This window comes from Aquarana catesbeiana, linkage group LG11 (assembly GCF_042186555.1).
Source record: "Aquarana catesbeiana isolate 2022-GZ linkage group LG11, ASM4218655v1, whole genome shotgun sequence".
NCBI lineage: Eukaryota > Metazoa > Chordata > Amphibia > Anura > Ranidae > Aquarana > Aquarana catesbeiana.
This window is the reverse complement of record NC_133334.1, coordinates 30,518,900-30,537,406: the sequence shown is the minus strand read 5'-3', so window position 1 is coordinate 30,537,406 and position 18,507 is coordinate 30,518,900. Positions and strand designations below refer to the sequence as shown.

The following is an 18,507-nucleotide window of genomic DNA, read 5'->3' as shown; positions in this document are numbered from 1 at the left end:
AAACTGGAGATTGTCCATAGCAACCAAAAAGTGTCCCTTTACGTCAAAAGTGGCTTTAGACCGGCTAGAAAACAGCGATACTAAATTAGATCACTTGCAGAATTGAGCGATAGTGAATCGTGGGGAAAATAATTTTATTACTATTATATTATTATTTTTATAATTATTTATATTTATTTATTATATTATAATTTATGATTTTGTGTTTCAAACTTCATCATACCCGGGATATCTACTAGACTCTTGTTTGGACAGATTTAAGTGTGTTATTGCTAAGAATTACAGGCCTACAATATAAAACACCAAATTTCCATGCAAAATAATTGTACCGCTTTCAGCACCTAAAATCCTATATAATCATACCGCCAGGGAGGTTAATAATGATATTCTACATATGCTTTTGTTTTTAATTTCGCATATCCATTATTTAGACTTTTCTCCATATACAGTATATACAGTTACATAGTAGGTGAGGTTGAAAAAAGACACAAGTCCATCAAGTCCAACCTATGGACTTGATGGACAGTTTATCTGGAAAGTATTCACAGCGCTTTACTTTTTCCACATTTTGTTATGTTACAGCCTTATTCCAAAATGGATTAAATTCATTATTTTCCTCAAAATTCTACAAACAATCTCCCATAATGACAACGTGAAAGAAGTTTGAAATCTTTGCAGATTTATTAAAAATGAAAAACAAATAAATTATATATACATAAGTATTCACAGCCTTTGCCATGACACTCAAAATTGGGCTCAGGTGTATCCTATTTCCACTGATCATTCTTGAGATATTTCTACAACTTGATTTGAGTTCACCTGTGGTCAATTCAGTTGATTGGACATGATTTGGAAAGGCACACACCTATCTATGTAAGGTCCCACAGTTAACAGTGCATGTCAGAGCACAAACCAAGCCATGAAGTCCAAGGAATTGTCTGTAGACCTCTGAGACAGGATTGTATGGAGGCACAGATCTGGGGAAGGGTACAGAAACATTTCTACAGCATTGAAGGTCCCAATGAACACAGTCCATCATATGTAAATGGAGGAAGTTTGGAACCACCAGGACTGTTCCTAGTGCAGGCCGACTGGCCAAACTGAGCGATCGGGGAGAAAGACCTTAGTCAGGAAGGTGACCAAGAACCCGATAAATAGTTTGACAGAGCTCCAGCGTTTCTCTGTGGAGAGAGGAGAACCTTCCAGAAGAACAACCATCTCTGCAGCATTCCACAGGCCTGTCTGGTCGAGTGGCCAGACAGAATCCACTCCTCAGTAAAAGGCCCACCTGATGTTTGCCAAAAGGCACCTGAAGGACTCTCAGACCATGAGAAACAAAATTCTCTGGTCTGATGAAATAAGGACTGAACTCTTTGGCCTGAATGGCAAACGTCATGTCTAGGGGAAACCAGGCACCGCTCATCACCTGGCCAGTACCATCCCTACAGTGATGCATGGTGGTGACAGCATCATGCTGCGGGGGTGTTTTTCAGCGGCAGGAACTGGGAGACTAGTCAGGATTGAGGGAAAGTTGAATGCAGCAATGTACAGAGACATCCTTGATGAAAACCTGCTCCAGAGCGCTCTGGACCTCAGATTGGGGCGAAGGTTCATCTTCCAACAGGACAACGACCCTAAGCACACAGCCAAGATAACAAAGGAGTGGCTACCTGACAACCCTGTGAATGTCCTTGTGGCGGCGGGGCCAGCCAGAGCCCAGACTTGAACCCAATTGAACATCTCTGGAGAGATCTGAAAATGGCTGTGCACCGACGCTCCCCATGCAACCCAATGGAGCTTGGGAGGTCCTGCAAAGAAGAATGGGAGAAACTGCCCAAAAATAGGTGTGCCAAGCTTGTAGCATCATACTCAAAAAGACTTGAGGCTGTAATTGGTGCCAAAGGTGCTTCACCAAAGTATTGAGCAAAGGCTGTGAATACTTATGTATTGTACATGGAATTTGTTTCATTTTTTATTTTTAATAAATTTGCAAAGATTTCATCTAAACCTCTTTCACATTGTCATTATGGGGTATTGTTTGTAGAATTTTGAGGAAATAATGAGTTTAAACTATTTTGGAATAAGGCTCTAACATAACAAAATGTGGAAAAAGTGAAGCGCTGTGAATACTTTTCCAGATGCACTGTTCATGCAGACCCGGCTGACAGAAGTGACAGGGGTTGGGACAAAGGTTTTTTTTTTTAAACTTTTTATTATTTGAATGAAAGGTGGCCATTGTGAACACCCCTACCATCGTATTCCTTCAAAGCAGATGATTATTCCTATTCTTCTCATTGATTTCTTTTTTTCTTACATTGTTATATTTTGAAGTGATTAAAGGGGAATTTCACCCAAAACGGGAAGTTCTGCTTGTTTGTATCCTCCCACCCCTTCACTGCCACATTTGGCACTTTTTTTTGGGGGGGGGACAGGTACCTTTCTGAGTGGAAGTTCAGCCGACCTCCCCCACACATCACAGGTCCCAGAAGACTGCTGTACCATTTGCATAGCGCAGCGTGGCTCGTGCATGGATTGTAGGAAACTGACAGTAAAGATGCCGACGTCTGGAACCAAAGCCGATTGAAGAATCGGCTTGGGTGAGGACATCGTTGGATCCCTGGACAGGTAAGTGTCCTTATAATAAAAGTCAGCAGCTACAGTATTTGTAGCTGCTGACTTTTAATTTTTTGGGGGATACTGGAGCTCCGTTTTAATTTTAAATATAACTTTTGGGGAATAGGTAGAAAGATCTGTGTGTCTGTCGTGGCCACCATAGAACAGAGAACTGAAGGCTCCTAATTAACAAAAGGGGCTTGCATGTGCTCCATTTTTTATGTTCAGAAGAGTGATGTAAGCATTATGATTGCACCACTCTTTGTTAATTCATCCCATTATATGTATTCTTTTTAAAGCAGAAACATTTTCATGCATCTCACTAATTTTTTTCCTAACATTGTTTTATCTCCAAACAGATCCCACCCCACCGGGCAGCATAAACTTTACTATGATAGGAACTAAGGATGTCACCTTATCTTGGGGAGATCCAGTAAATATGACCGGAGTGGTGAAGTCATATAATATCACTTATTGGAATTCTTCTTCTCCTTCAATCATTTCTGGATCTGTGATAAGCAACACAACATATGTCACCCTTCAAAACTTGATATCGGGGACTAATTACAGTGTCTCTGTGGTGACGGTCATACCCTGGGGGTATCAGAGCACATCTGTAATTGGATCAGTCTGTACAAGTACGTTTTTGCTCCTTGAGCCTAGGTTCACACTTGTCTGCAAACCACTGCAGGTGTCAATACATTGTTATCGCAGTGTGAACTGTGAGAACACCCATGCGATCCGATTTCAGGGGGGGGAGTCCTTGCACCTTTTTTTGTGCAAATTTAATGCGAGTTCAGCCATACAACTATATGGCTGAACTCGCATTGCACAGACATTGCATGCAAACGGCTCCAGTGACCCGCAGTGCGAGTACAAATCACATGCAATGTCTGTGTTCACACAAATGTGAACATAGCCTTAAAAGCTATATTCAAAAAGTGTTACAGTATTTTGAAAAAGTCTTGTGAGTGCCCAGATTCTTGACTGACCCCCTCCCCCCCCGCCCCATTTGCTCAAGAGGCAAAAGTTACCAAGCAAAGATATATCTGACCTTGCTGCCAAACACTGGTTCATCCCACTGACTTTCAACTCATTACAGAAGAGAGTAGTGCCATGGAGGTCAGCAGGAGGAACCAGCTGAACTATGCTTAAATACAATGAAATCATCCTTTTTGCTGGGAAACAACACTTTCCGGAGGGTTGGTCTCCTGGGTCCCCCACAACTCATACTGGTTTATCCTGCTAACCTCCACATCTTTACTGGAGGTCAGCAGGAGAACCCAGAAATTTGACACAACCAGAAGTGTTGGTTTCCCAGTGAACTTTAGAAGAGGATCTTACAGCATCAGAGTGGTGTTTAATGGTGCGGGCAGTGGGAAACATAAGTATTTAGAGTCATCACTTATAAGGCTACATTCACACTGAGGCGGGCGGTCGCTGGCGGTAAAGCGGTGCTATATTTAGCGCTGCTTTACTGTCGTTCTAGCGGCGCTATTCGAAAAAGGGCTTTGCAGCACTGCACCATTGTTTTCAATGGGAAGGGGCGCTTTAGGAGCGGTAAATACACCGCTCCTATAGCGCTGCAAAGATGCGGCTTGCAGGACTTTTTTGACCATCCTGCAAGCGCACCGCTCCAGTGTGAAAGCCCTCGGGGCTTTCACATTGGAGTGAATTGAGCGGCTCTTTCAGGGCACTTTGCAGGCGCTATTTTTAGCACTTTAGCACCTGCAAAGAGCCTCAGTGTGAAAGCAGCCTAAGTGTTTATTTTTTTTTGGTAACTCTTGGTGTATGGTGACAGGGTCCCTTGGTGCATAATGACCTATGTACATTAGTAAAGCTCCAAGGTTTCTTTATCCTCTCTCTCTGCTCTAGAAGGGGAAGGAGACCTTGCATGTCTTATTATAAGACAGACGACTTTTAGAGCTAGTTTATATTATTGCTTTTTAGGTCTCATGCACTCGGGTGATTGGGGCTGTACAATGTACAATTCGGGTGTATTTCTCCAACCAGAAACTACAGATGCTGCCTACAACCTGCCCATAGTTATTAATGGCTGCACATGGATATACACCAGTACTTGCGCAAACACACATTGCATTTTTTATTCCTAGCTATGTCTGTGTGCAAGCAGAGCACTAGTAGGGTAATGGGGGAAGGACCATATAAAAACTTTAGCTACCTAGGCTTTAGCTGTAAGACTGCATTCACACCTGAGCGTTTTGTTTTCAGGCAGAGTCGTGCGTTTTTGCCGCGATTTGTACCACATTTTTTTTGCTGCGATTTTGCACAGGTCAAAAGGTCACCAATGTAAAAAGCTGAAAAACGCCTGTAATCTGCCCAAAAAGAAACTGATGTACTTTTTTGAGCTTCAGGCGTTTTGCTATAAGTGACAAACGCTTAGATGTGAACAGGTGCCATTGAAATTAATGGGATTTTGCTTGTTGGGTGTTTTTTGTGCGTTTTTTTCAGGCGTTTTTTTTTTGGGGGGGGCGTTTTACGAGCTTAAAGCGCTTAGGTTTGAATGCAGCCTAAAGTTACAATATGATGTTAACAATGTGAAGCACAATCATACAATACGATTTTCTGATTAGGGGAGGGAATGAAGGAAGCCAAAAAGAGGTCTCCATATCTACTTAGCTTATCGCTGTTATTAAAGATAATGATGAAGATGATAACTCTTTTTTCTTTAGCAGTGTTTTTCTACTGCCGATTAAATAACATTGTAACTTCAACATCACATTCTGAATGTAACAATTCTTACTCTGGTTATTAATATTACTTTTTCCTTTATCCACAGAACCGATATCTGTGACATTACCGCAGATTGTTGCCAAAACTACCAATTCTATGTCCCTGACCTGGACACAACCAGACGAGTATCAGAGCTCATACACCTACAGGGTGCAGACCAATGTAACCTCATCATCTACACTGATAAATAATACAATCGTGAGCAGTGCATCGGCTACAATAGGATATCTGACAGCGGGAGAGACCTATACATTCACTGTATATACAATATCTGCCTACAACATACAATCAGACCCCATGTCTATAACTGACTGCACCCGTAAGTACTGCCGAACAGGAAAAGCAACTTATAAATGTCTTTGCCAACAAATGCTCCAGTCCTTGTCTATCAAATTTCCCGCAACAAGTTCCCATAATTAACTACATCCAATCTGATACTCCCCATCATTATCACATTCTGGAGCTGTAAAAGTGAAAAGCTAATTTGTTGCCACCAGAAAAAAGAACAGTCTTTGTTTCAGATGCATTGACTAAATTCATACAATCTTCTCAAGGTGGTTGTAAAGGATTTTATGTTTTTATAATAACACACACAGGCTTTGATTTCAGAAATATGTTTACAGTTCGAATTTGAATGGAATTAAATGTAAAATTTGATTTGAATTTCAATTTGAATTTTGGAAATTCGGACAAATTTATTTTTATTCGGAGCAGTCGGTAAACTTTGTTAATACTGTAGCTCGAAACGAACTGCACATGTCTAATAACTGACTGTACCCATAAGTACTGCCAAACGGAAAATGTAACTTTTTAAGCTATTGCCAAGGGGGCAGGGGCGAGCTGCGGCTTGCTATTGCACTTATCGAGGTGGAGGGGCCAGGAGCACCGGTGGGGGACCCAAGAAGAAGAGGAGGAGTTAGTATGATATGTTTATTACTTTTTTTTTGTAAGAAACCTGAACCTTTAATGTCACTTTAATGCATGGACTCTGTAGTCTGAGAACTAACATTTCCTATGAAGAAACTACATATTCCACAATCCCTGGGTCTCTCAGTCTAGTGTCACTCAATTACCAGAGAGATCACCATGCAGTCTTTCAGCACATTAGCACTCCCACATTTGTTATACAACACAGAGGAAATGGTGAGGCATGCATTGTGACCTGAAACAAGCACTGTGGTAGTTCATTGAAAACTACAAGCCAACAGCTGTAAAGCCTGCCGGACCTTGTAGTTTTCCATTCACAGGACACTGTGAATGAGTGACACGGCTGGGTGGGTGGAGCCCCGCTCGGCCAAGTTTTTTTTAAATTGAGACAGCTAGCGGGGAAAAGAAGATCACCGCTAGCTGTCAGATCGGGGATTGGGGGGTGCAGGGCTGGTCCTTTCGTAGCATGTTACATCATGAATTTGAATTTGGTTGAAAAAGAATAAACAAAACAAAACTAATTTTGTTACGAATGCAACCAAATGAAATTAGTAACTCAATGAATCAATCCGAAATGTAACACATTTTTTCGTTCTTCACATGTCTATTCTCTACTCTGTCTTCTTTTAGGTGATCCTTGAAAACGTATCTTTTTTTAGAAATCCTTTCCCGACTCCACCTTCAAACTGAACTTTTACTTTCTCCATCAGCTCATTCCTTATACGTAATGCCTTTGGTATCACTAGCCATACTGTATGGAATTGTATTACTGTACTCTCTCCCTTATTTTGCACAAATTGTTGACCCTATATAAATCCTGTATATTTATAATAAATAATGATAGGATCTTTTCTTCTGCTTGAAAAAGTTCAGTCATTTTGAATGCTATAGCGAAAAAAAAGAATCCACACATACTTCTCAAAGCTGCTAAGAAGTAACGGTGCACCAGTCAACAGGCATTTTTTTTTTGCATGGGAATGCAAAACGGGTATTTAAAGTGGAGGTCCCTAGTGTGTTCTGTGTCTCACGGAATACAGCGGTGGAGGAGAGTGTAGGCGCCGGAAGTGGCGTAGGTCACTGCAAGCGCCGTGGTGATCTATGCCAGGAAGTGGGAGCAAATACCTGTATTGGACAGGTATCTGCTCCCTCCTCCCCCCTGAAAGGTGCCAAATGTGACACTGGAGGGGGGAGGAATCCAAAAAGTGGAAGTTCCATTTTTGGGTGGAACTCCACTTTAAACCCCTTTAAATCAGGTCAAATGCAAGTCAAGATGCACCAGTCAATGAATTGTGAATGATCACTGAGGAGTATCACACTGATTTCAAGCTTATGTCATAAACTAAAGTCCTTCAACACAAGTCCAAACTCCACCAAGTTCATTTGGAAGGCGCAGTAAATAAACTGAACAATTGTGTGTAAAAATATTGTGGCGTGTATAAAATCATTACCTTTAACCACTTCCAGACCGCCGCACGCCGATATACGTCCTAAGTTTGAAGAGGAATATCGATGTTATGGAAGCAGCTTATGGCAGCAGCTAGCATGCCATAATAGTGGTCTCTGCGGTGGATTCGCCGCAAGATCACTTTTATCAGCGGCGGGAGAGGGCCCCCCTCCAGTCACGCTCCGGTACCCTCCGCCGCTGCTGACAGCTCTGGTAAGCGGCGATCGGATGTTCCTCCATGCTGGGTATGGAGACGAGTGAGGGGAAGATGGCCCCCACCCATCTCCATACCATTTTTGGGCGGAAGCATCGTCAAAACGTCACTTCCACCCATAGCTCTTAAAGGGCCATTTTTAAAAAAATGTTTTAAATGACATTTTTTTGGGGGCATTTTAGTGTAAATATGAGATCTGAGGTCTTTTTGACCCCAGATCTCATATTTAAGAGGTCTTGTCATGCTTTTTTTCTATTACATTACATCTTTGTTTACATTCCTTCTAATAGGAATAAAAGTGACAATTTTTTTTAAAAGAACAGTGTAAAAATAAAAAATAAAAAGGTAAAATAAATAAGAAAAACAGAACCATTTTTTTTAAAACGCTCTCCGTCCCGCCAAGCTCGCGTGCAGAAGCGAACGCATACGTGAGTAGCGCCCGCATATGAAAACAGTGTTCAAACCACACATGTGAGGTATTGCCGCGATCAGTTGAGTGAGAGCAATAATTCTATCCCTGGACCTCCTCTGTAACTCAAAACATGCAACCTGTAGAATTTTTTAAATGTCGCCTATGGAGATTTTTAAGGGTAAAAGTTTGTCGCTATTCCACGAGCGTGCGCAATTTTGAAATGTGACATGTTGGGTATCAATTTACTCGGCGTAACATTATCTTTCACAATATAAATGCCATTTTATTCTCTAGGGTGTTATAAAAAAAATTGATAATGTTTAGGGGTTCTAAGTAATTTTCTAGCAAAAAAAACTGTTTTAAACAACAAATCTCAAAAAGAGGCTCGGTCCTTAATTGGTTAAAATACCTTTACAAATAGCATTTAAAGTTGAACTTTAGCCAGATAGTAAAGTGGTTCTAAAGCCTCATGGTTTTTCACCTGAAGGCATTCTATGCCTTTGGGTGAAAAATCTTCTGTGCTTCAGCTGACAGACCCCCCTTTTTCTTACCTGAACCCGATCGTGTGACGAGTATAAGCCCAGCAGCTCCAGCCGCTGTCTCTGTCCTCATTGGATAGATTGATAGCAGCGGGAGCCATTGGCTCCCTTTGCTGTCAATCAAATCCAGTGACACAGGAGTCAGGGTGGGGCCGAGTCCTGCTGTCTTTGTCAATGGACGCAGCAGCGGGACTCGTGAGCGCACCCCCTTGAGTGCCCCCATGGAAAGTGCCTCTCCGTGGGGGCACTCGATAAAGAGGAGGAGCCAGGAGCGCCGCCAGGGGACCCCAGAGAAGGAGGATCGGGGCTGCTCTGTGCAAAACCCTTGCACAGAGGAGGTAAGTATGACATGTTTGTTATTAAAAAAAACAAAACTTTACAATCACTTCAAGGACACAAATTCATGCATCTCTGTAATCATTAAAGAGGTATTAACCACTGCAATACCGGGCGTTTTCACCGCCTTCCTGCCCAAGCCAGTTTTCAGCTTTCAGTGCTGTCACACTTTGAATGACAATTGCGCTGTACCCATATGACATTTTTATAATTTTTTTTGAGACAGATAGAACTTCCTTCTGGTGGTATTTTTTCACCACTGTGGTTTTTATTCTTTGCTAAACAAGTGAACGCATTTTGAAAAAGAAAAAGTTTTTCCTTGTTTCTGTAATAAAGTTTTGCAAACAAGCAATTTTTCTTCTTCACTGTTGTGCGCTGATGAGGCTGCACTGAAGGGCATATTTGGGCACTGATAATTTGTACTGATGGGCACTGATAACCTGCACTGATGGGGCTGCTCTGATAATCAGTGTAAACAATATTCTCACTGTGCCCTGTCAGACTTACCAACTATTGGCTCTCCTTTCCTCACACAGTGGCAGTGCGTGAGGAAAGCAATGCTGATAACTAGCAAGTCTGTTTACATGTGACCAGCTGTGATTGGATACAGCTGATCACATGGTAAAGAGCTGCTGAGATTGGCCCTTTACCACTATTAGCTATATCCAAAGGACACAGAGGTAACAGAGCGTGCCCAATGCGTGACCTGGGGGCGCACGGGAGGCGCGTACATGAAAAGACATCTATGGATATCCTCCCAGAACCAAAGAGCTGCGCTGTAGCCATCTTTCGGCTATAGTGCAGGCAGAAACTGGTTAAATGCCACCACATTCATTTATGCCATAAAGTGTTAGTATGCACCGCAAAACTTATGGCAGAGCGTAATTGAACAAGCTGAAGTTGGAAGCTGATTGGCTACCATGCACATCTACACCAGATTTTGTACTCTCCGGTTTTATTAAATCCCCCCTTACAGTCTAGTTAACCCACATTCAGAGATTCAAGGTCTTTCCTCCCTATTCTTCCAACACAGATGATGCTGCTATGGGCAAGATCCTCCCCTAGCCCTCCATCTTTGCTGTAGAACCCCTGCACCCTTTATAATAAGATCTGTATGCGTACCTTTTTTACTAAAAAAAAAATTTTTTTCCTGTTAGTTCCCGGACAAGCTGTCGGTGCCGCAGTGAGCAGTAACACATCAGTGAATTCTCTGTTTGTGAGCTGGACCGCACCACAAGGAAAAGTGTCTAATTATACCGTCACTATAACAGAATATGTCAATAACACAATGCAGACTGGCACAATACAGCCTAACATGATGCAAGTAAATTTTACTGGATTATTACCAGGAAGAGTCTACAATGTAACAATAGTGACAGTCAGCAGTTCCTGCAGCCAGGCAGCCCCTTCACTGTCACAGGCCACATGTAAGTATGATTAAGGTCATGTGTCTTCAATGATTATAGTATAGTGATCCTCTGCGCTATTATATAGTGAATGTGATAACAATAAATCCTAACTGGATACCCAGAATTGCTGCAAAACCTAGTGATTTCACAAATGCACGTGCATAAGTAAGTGAATAAAATGATTTTGCGCTATTCCATTCTATGTGGTTAAATAAACAATGTGATATAAATGTAAACTAAAATCTTACAATAAAAAAGTCCAGTGATGGTTTTGAATCAATAAAAAAAAAAAATTCCCAATTCAATAATATTATGATCCAATAGTGACTGTGATCCAAATATAAACACTGTGATCAATGTGCAGTCCTTCAATGAATAGATCCAATAACCTTCTTAATAAAACTTCGGAGTCTATGCGCCGCCACCAACACCTCAGTGCTCACAGAACTCTCACCTCATATCTACAGAATGTAAGCCTTGTGTATTATTAAGGACAAGCTATTCCCTCATGCCGGAAAACTCCTCCGCAGATCCTCTCTCAGAAGGTCCAGGACCATGTGTAAGGTTAACAGACAAACCTCCAGAAGATGCATTAACATAACCAAACCAATGTATTTAAAAGTATAAAATATGCTTACATCTAAGCACAGTTAAAAGTTCTTCAAACAGAAAAAACAGGGTTATGTCACGTCACGTTGAGCCCCCTTAAGAAGTCACGTGATGTGACGTAACGCGTAGGGCTTGGGCATAAGACGCAGTGGACCAGAAGTGATGTGAGAGGCGGAAACGCCACTGTTTTTGCTGTTTGAAATGCTTTTAACTATGCTTAGATGTAAGCATATTTTATATTTTTAACCACTTCAATACCGGGCACTTTTGCCCCTTCCCGCCCAGGACAATTTTCAGCTTTCAGCTCTGTCGTAATTTGAATGACAATTGCGTGGTCATGCTACACTGTACCCAAACAAAATTTTGGTGGCACTGACAGGTGGCACTGATGGGCAACACTGATGTTGAGGTACTGACAGGATTTACTGCTGGGCACTGGGATGGGCATTGATTGGCACTATGGTGGGCACTGATTAGCACTGATATGGGCACTGATTGGCACTTTGATGGGCACTGTAAGCTGTGTTTTTATGGGGCACTGACTGACAGCTTATGGGCACATTTTAAAAGGTGTTGTGACACATCTGAGAGGGCTGTGCTGATTATCAGCACAGACCCCCCTCTGACAGGAAGAGACGCCGATCGGCTCTCCCTGTCAGTGCAAACCGAGAAATGCCATCTACCGGCACTTCCTGGTTCACACGATGATCAGCTGTGATTGGTCACAGCTGATTACGTGGTAAGAAGGCTTCTTATCACGATCGGAGATGCGGGGTGTCAGACTGACACTCCGCACTCACAAGCGCCGCGTTGCGCGCCCCCGTGGGCGTGCCGGCATGTTATCCTGCTGGACGTCATATGACGCCTAGTCAGGATAACAGAACCACTTTCTGGCCGTCATTCTGCATACGGCGGGCGGGAAGTGGTTAAATAAATTGGTTTGGTTATGTTAATGCACTATTGGAGGCTTGTCTGTTTACCTTACCTCCACACATGGTCCTGGACCTTCTGAGAGAGGATCTGCGGAGGAGTTTTCCGGCATAAGGGAATAGCTTATCCTTAATAATACTTAAGGCTTACTATCTGTGGATATGAGGTGAGAGTTCTGTGAGCACTGAGGTGTTGGTGGCGGCGCATAGACTCTCTGAAGTTTTATTAAGAAGGTTATTGGATCCATTCATTGAAGGACTGCACATTGATCACAGTGTTTATATTTGGATCACAGTCACTATTGTATCATAATATTATTGAATTGGGAATTGATTATTTTCATTGATTTATAACCATCACTGGACTTTTTTATTGTAAGATTTCAGTTCACATTTATATCACATTGTTTATTTAATCACATAGAATGGAATAGCGCAAAATCATTTGTCAAAGTTAAACAAAAAAAAAAAAAAAAAGCAAATGTGCGCCATTTTACTGAATGGTACAGAAAAAAGTTTTGTTTAAAGGACATATATGACAAAAAGGTATTGTATGATGATAATGCTATTAATTTAATAATGATATTCTACATATGCTTTTGTTTTTAATTTCACATATCCATTATTTAGACTTTTCTCCATATACAGTATATACAGTTACATAGTAGGTGAGGTTGAAAAAAGACACAAGTCCATCAAGTCCAACCTATGGACTTGATGGACAGTTTATCTGGAAAGTATTCACAGCGCTTTACTTTTTCCACATTTTGTTATGTTATAGCCTTATTCCAAAATGGATTAAATTCATTATTTTCCTCAAAATTCTACAAGCAATCTCTCATAATGACAACGTGAAAGAAGTTTGAAAGCAGATTTATTAAAAATAAAAAACAAATAAATTATATATATATAAGTATTCACAGGCTTTGCCATGACACTCAAAATTGAGCTCAGGTGTATCCTATTTCCACTGATCATCCGTGAGATGTTTCTACAACTTGATTGGAGTCCACCTGTGGTAAATTCAGTTGATTGGACATGATTTGGAAAGGCACACACCTGTCTATATAAGATCCCACAGTTAACAGTGCATGTCAGAGCACAAACCAAGCCATGAAGTCCAAGGACTTATCTGGAGGCATCCGAGACAGGATTGTATGGAGGGACAGATCTGGGGAAGGGTACAGAAACATTTCTACAGCATTGAAGGTCCCAATTAGCACAGTGGCCTCCATCACATGTGAATGGAAGAAGTTTGGAACCACCAGGACTCTTCCTAGAGCGGGCTGACCGGCCAAACTGAGCGATTGGGGAGAAAGACCTTAGTCAGGGAGGTGACCAAGAATCTGATGGTCACTCTGACAGAGCTCCAGCATTTCCCTGAAGAACAACCATCTCTGCAGCACTCCACCAATCAGGCCTGTATGGTAGAGTGGCCAGATGGAAGCCACTTCTCAGTAAAAGGCACATGACAGCCCGCCTGGAGTTTGCCAAAAGGCACCTGAATGACTCTCAGACCATGAGAAACAAAATTCTCTGGTCTGATGAAATAAAGATTGAACTCTTTGGCCTGAATGGCGAGTGTCATGTCTAGAGGAAACCAGGCACTGCTCATCACCTGGCCAGTACCATCCCTACAGTGAAGCATGGTGGTGGCAGCATCATGCTGTGGGAATGTTTTTCAGCAGCAGGAACTGGGAGACTAGTCAGGATTGAGGGAAAGATGAATGCAGCAATGTACAGAGACATTCTTGATGAAAACCTGCTCCAGAGCGTTCTGGACCTCAGATTGGGGCAAAGGTTCATCTTCCAACAGGACAACGACCCTAAGCACACAGCCAAGATAACAAAGGAGTGGCTACCTGACAACCCTGTGAAAGTCCTTTGGGGGCCAGCCAGAGCCCAGACTTGAACCCGATTGAACATCTCTGTAGAGATCTGAAAATGACTGTGCACAGACGCTCTCCATGCAACCCGATGGAGCTTGAGAGGTTGTACAAAGAAGAATGGTAGAAACTGCCCAAAAATAGGTGTGCCAAGCTTGTAGCATTATATTCAAAAAGATTTGAGGCTGTAATTGGTGCCAAAGAAGCTTTACCAAAGTATTGAGCAAAGGCTGTGAATACTTATGTATTGTACATAGAATTTGTTTCATTTTTTATTTTTAATAAATTTGCAAAGATTTCATCTAAACCTCTTTCACGTTGTCATTATGGGGGATTGTTTGTAGAATTTTGAGGAAAATAATGAATTTAAACCATTTTGGAATAAGGCTCTAACATAACAGAATGTGGAAAAAGTGAAGCACTGTGAATACTTTCCGGATGCACTGTTCATGCAGACCCGGCTGAAAAAAGTGACAGGGGTTGGGACAAAGGGTTTTTTTTTTTAAACTTTTTATTATTTGAACGAAAAGGTGGCCATTGTGAACACCCCTACCATCGTATTCCTTCAAAGCAGATGATTATTCCTATTCTTCTCATTGATTTCTTTTTTTTCTTACATTGTTATATTTTGAAGTCATTAAAGCGGAACTTCACCCAAAACGGGAAGTTCTGCTTGTTTGTATCCTCCCACCCCTTCACTGCCGCATTTGGCACTTTTTTTGGGGGGGGGGGAGCAGGTACCTTTCTGAGTGGAAGTTCAGCCCACCTCCTCCACACATCACAGGTCCCAGAATACTGCAGGATCATTTGCAAAGTGCAGTGTGGCTCGTGCATGGATTGTAAGAAACTGGCAGTAAAGATGCCGGCATCTGGAACCAAAGCTGATTGAAGAATCGGCTTGGGTGAGGACATCGTTGGATCCCTGGACAGGTAAGTGTCCTTATAATAAAAGTCAGCAGCTACAGTATTTGTAGCTGCTGACTTTTAATTTTTTGGGGGAGACTGGAGCTCCTTTTTAATTTTAAATATAACTTTTGGGGAGCAGGTAGAGAGATCTGTGTGTCTGTCACAGCCACCATAGAACAGAGAACTGATGGCTCCTAATTAACAAAGGGGCTTGCATGTGCTCCATTTTTTATGTTTAGAAGTGGTGTAAGCATTATGCTTGCCCCACTCTTTGTTAATTCATCCCATTATATGTATTGTTTTTAAAGCAGATACATTTTCTTCCATCTCACAAATTTTTTTCCTAACATTGTTTTATCTCCAAATAGATCCCACCCCACCCGGCAGCATAAACTTTACTATGATAGGAACTAAGGATGTCACCTTATCTTGGGGAGATCCAGTAAATATGACCGGAGTGGTGAAGTCATATAATATCACTTATTGGAATTCTTCTTCTCCTTCAATCATTTCTGGATCTGTGATAAGCAACACAACATATGTCACCCTTCAAAACTTGATATCGGGGACTAATTACAGTGTCTCTGTGGTGACGGTCATACCCTGGGGGTATCAGAGCACATCTGTAATTGGATCAGTCTGTACAAGTAAGTATTTGCTTCTTGAGCCTAGGTTCACACTTGTGCGATGTGGGAACGATCGCGATTACAGCACTAGTTCCCACATCGCATGCCTCCTGCAGGCAGTTCACACTGCCCTCTGCAAACCGCTGCGGGTGTCAATGCATTATTAATGATCCCCCCAGATTGGTTCACAGAGAACACCCATGCAATACGATTTCAGTGCAGGGGAAAAAAAGTCCCTGAACCTTTTTTGTGCAAATTCAATGCGATGCAAATGGCCCCGCAATGCTAGTTCAAATCACATGCGATGTCTGTGTTTGCACAAATGTGAACCTATCCTTAAAAGCTATATTTAAAAAGTGTTACAGTATTTTGAAAAAGTCTTGTGAGTGCCCAGATTCTTGACTGACCCCCCCCCCCATTTGCTCAAGAGGCAAAAGTTACCAAGCAAAGATATATCTGTCCTTGCTGCCGAACACTCATTACAGAAGAGAGTAGTGCCATGGAGGTCAGCAGGAGGAACCAGCTGAACTATCCTTTTTGCTGGTAAACAACACTTTCTGGAGGGTTGGTCTCCTGGGTCCCCCACAACTCATACTGGTTTATCCTGCTAACCTCCACATCTTTACTGGAGGTCAGCAGGAGAAGCCAGGAAGAGCTGTAGAGAACCCAGAAGTTTGACACAACCAGAAGTTTTGGTTTCCCAGTGGACTTTAGAAGATGATCTTACAGCATCAGAGTGGTGTTACAAAGGAAATGCCACTCTATGAAGTCTCCGTGCTTTCGTAAGTACTCCCGCCCTACTACACAGTGCTGGGTGCTGGCTATGCTTAAGTCTGTGGAGATAGAAAAATCCTAGACTGCCACACTCCATCGAAAAGCATCTTTATTGAAAAATAAGATTAAAATCCTAAATTGCAGACATAACAAAAAAGTGGGCACAGCGGGAAATAAAATGGCTAACGCATTTCACATCCAAAGATGCTTACTCATAGCTCATGAGTAAGCATCTTTGGATGTGAAACGCGTTAGCGATTTTCTTCCCCACTTTGCCCTTTTTGGTATGTCTGTAATTTTGGATTTTAATCTTATTTTTCAATAAAGATGCTTTTCTATGAAGTGCGGCAGTCCAGGATTTTTCTATCTCATCAGAGTGGTATTCAATGGTGCAGGCAGTGGGAAAGATAAGTATTTAGAGTCATCACTTATAAGTGTTCTTTTTTTTTTTTGGTAACTCTTGTACGGTGACAGGGTCCCTTGGTGCATAATGACCTATGGACATTGGTAAAGCTCCAAGGTTTCTTTGTCCTCTCTCTCTCTGCTCTAGAAGGGGAAGGAGACCTTGCATGCCTTATTATAAGACAGATGACTTTTAGAGCTAGTTTATATAGTTGCTTTTTATGTCTCATGCACACGGGTGATTGGGGCTGTACAATGTACAATTCAGGTGTATTTCTCCAACCAGAAACTACAGATGCTGCCTACAACCTGCCCATAGTTATTAATGGCTGCACATTGATATACGCCAGTACTTGTGTAAACACACATTGCATTTTTTATTCCTAGCTATGTCTGTGTGCAAGCAGAGCACTAGTAGAGTAATGGGGAAAGGACCATATAAAAACTTTAGCTACCTAGGCTTTAGCTGTAAGGCTGCATTCACTCCTGAGCATTTCGTTTTCAGGCAGAAAGTCGTGATTTTTTACCACTTTTTTTGCTGCGATTTTTCACACGTCAAAAGGTCACCAATGTAAAAAGCAGAAAAACACCTGTAATCTGCCCAAAAAGAAGCTGATGTATTTTTTTGACCTTCAGGCGTTTTGCTTCAGGTGACAAACGCTTAGCTGTGAACAGGTGCCATTGAAATTAATGGGATTTTGCTTGTTGGGTGTTTTTTGGGCGTTTTTTCAGGCTTTTTTGGGGGCGTTTTACGAGCTGAAAGTGCTTAGGTGTGAATGCAGCCTAAAGTTACAATATGATATTAACAATGTGAAACACAATCATACAATATGATTTTCTGATTACGGGAGGGAATGAATGAAGACAAGAAGAGGTCTCCATATCTCCTTAGCTTATCGCTGTTATTAAAGATAATGATGAAGATGATAACTCTTTTCTTTAGCAGTGTTTTAGCACTCTGAATGTAACAATTCTTACTCTGGTTATTAATATTACTCTTTCCCTTATCCACAGAACCGATATCTGTGACATTACCGCAGATTGTTGCCAAAACTACCAATTCTACGTCCCTGACCTGGACACAACCAGACGAGTATCAGAGCTCATACACCTACAGGGTGCAGACCAATGTAACCTCATCATCTACACTGATAAATAATACAATAGTGAGCAGTGCATCGGCTACAATAGGATATCTGACAGCGGGAGAGACCTATACATTCACTGTATATACAATATCTGCCTGTAACGTAGAATCAGACCCCGTGTCTATAACTGACTGCACCCGTAAGTACTGCCAAACAGGAAAAGCAACTTATAAATGTCTTTGCCAACAAATGCTCCAGTCCTTGTCTATCAAATTTTCCGCAAGAATTTTAAGTTATTCACAACATCCAATCTGATACTCCCCATCATTATCACATTCTGGAGTGTAAAAGTGAAAAGCTGATTTGTTGCCACCAGAAAAAAGAACAGTCTTTGTTTCAGATGCATTGACTAAATTCATACAATCTTCTCAAGGTGGTTGTAAAGGATTATTTTTTTTTTTCAAATCACAAACATGTCTATACATACCTGCTCTGTGCAATATAATTGCACAGAACGGCCCGATCCTCCTGTTCTGGGGTCCTCCGCTGGCCTGTAACATAGAATTAGACCCCTCGTTTATAACTGATAGACATGTGCATGACGAAAAAATTTGTTTTGTTTTGTTTAGATTCATTAAT

The 18,507-nt window shown here is 41.7% G+C and overlaps 1 protein-coding gene across 1 annotated transcript in view; it reads left to right on the top strand.

Annotated features, from left to right (window-relative positions):
- LOC141111935 (receptor-type tyrosine-protein phosphatase beta-like) overlaps positions 1-18,507 on the top strand; it is a 337,059-nt gene that overhangs the window by 218,972 nt on the left and 99,580 nt on the right. The window contains exons 22-26 of the mRNA XM_073604158.1: positions 2,973-3,251; positions 5,414-5,686; positions 10,397-10,666; positions 15,347-15,625; positions 17,795-18,067. Of these exons, the coding sequence (XP_073460259.1) occupies positions 2,973-3,251; positions 5,414-5,686; positions 10,397-10,666; positions 15,347-15,625; positions 17,795-18,067 (1,374 nt within the window). The remainder of the gene's footprint in view (positions 1-2,972; positions 3,252-5,413; positions 5,687-10,396; positions 10,667-15,346; positions 15,626-17,794; positions 18,068-18,507) is intronic.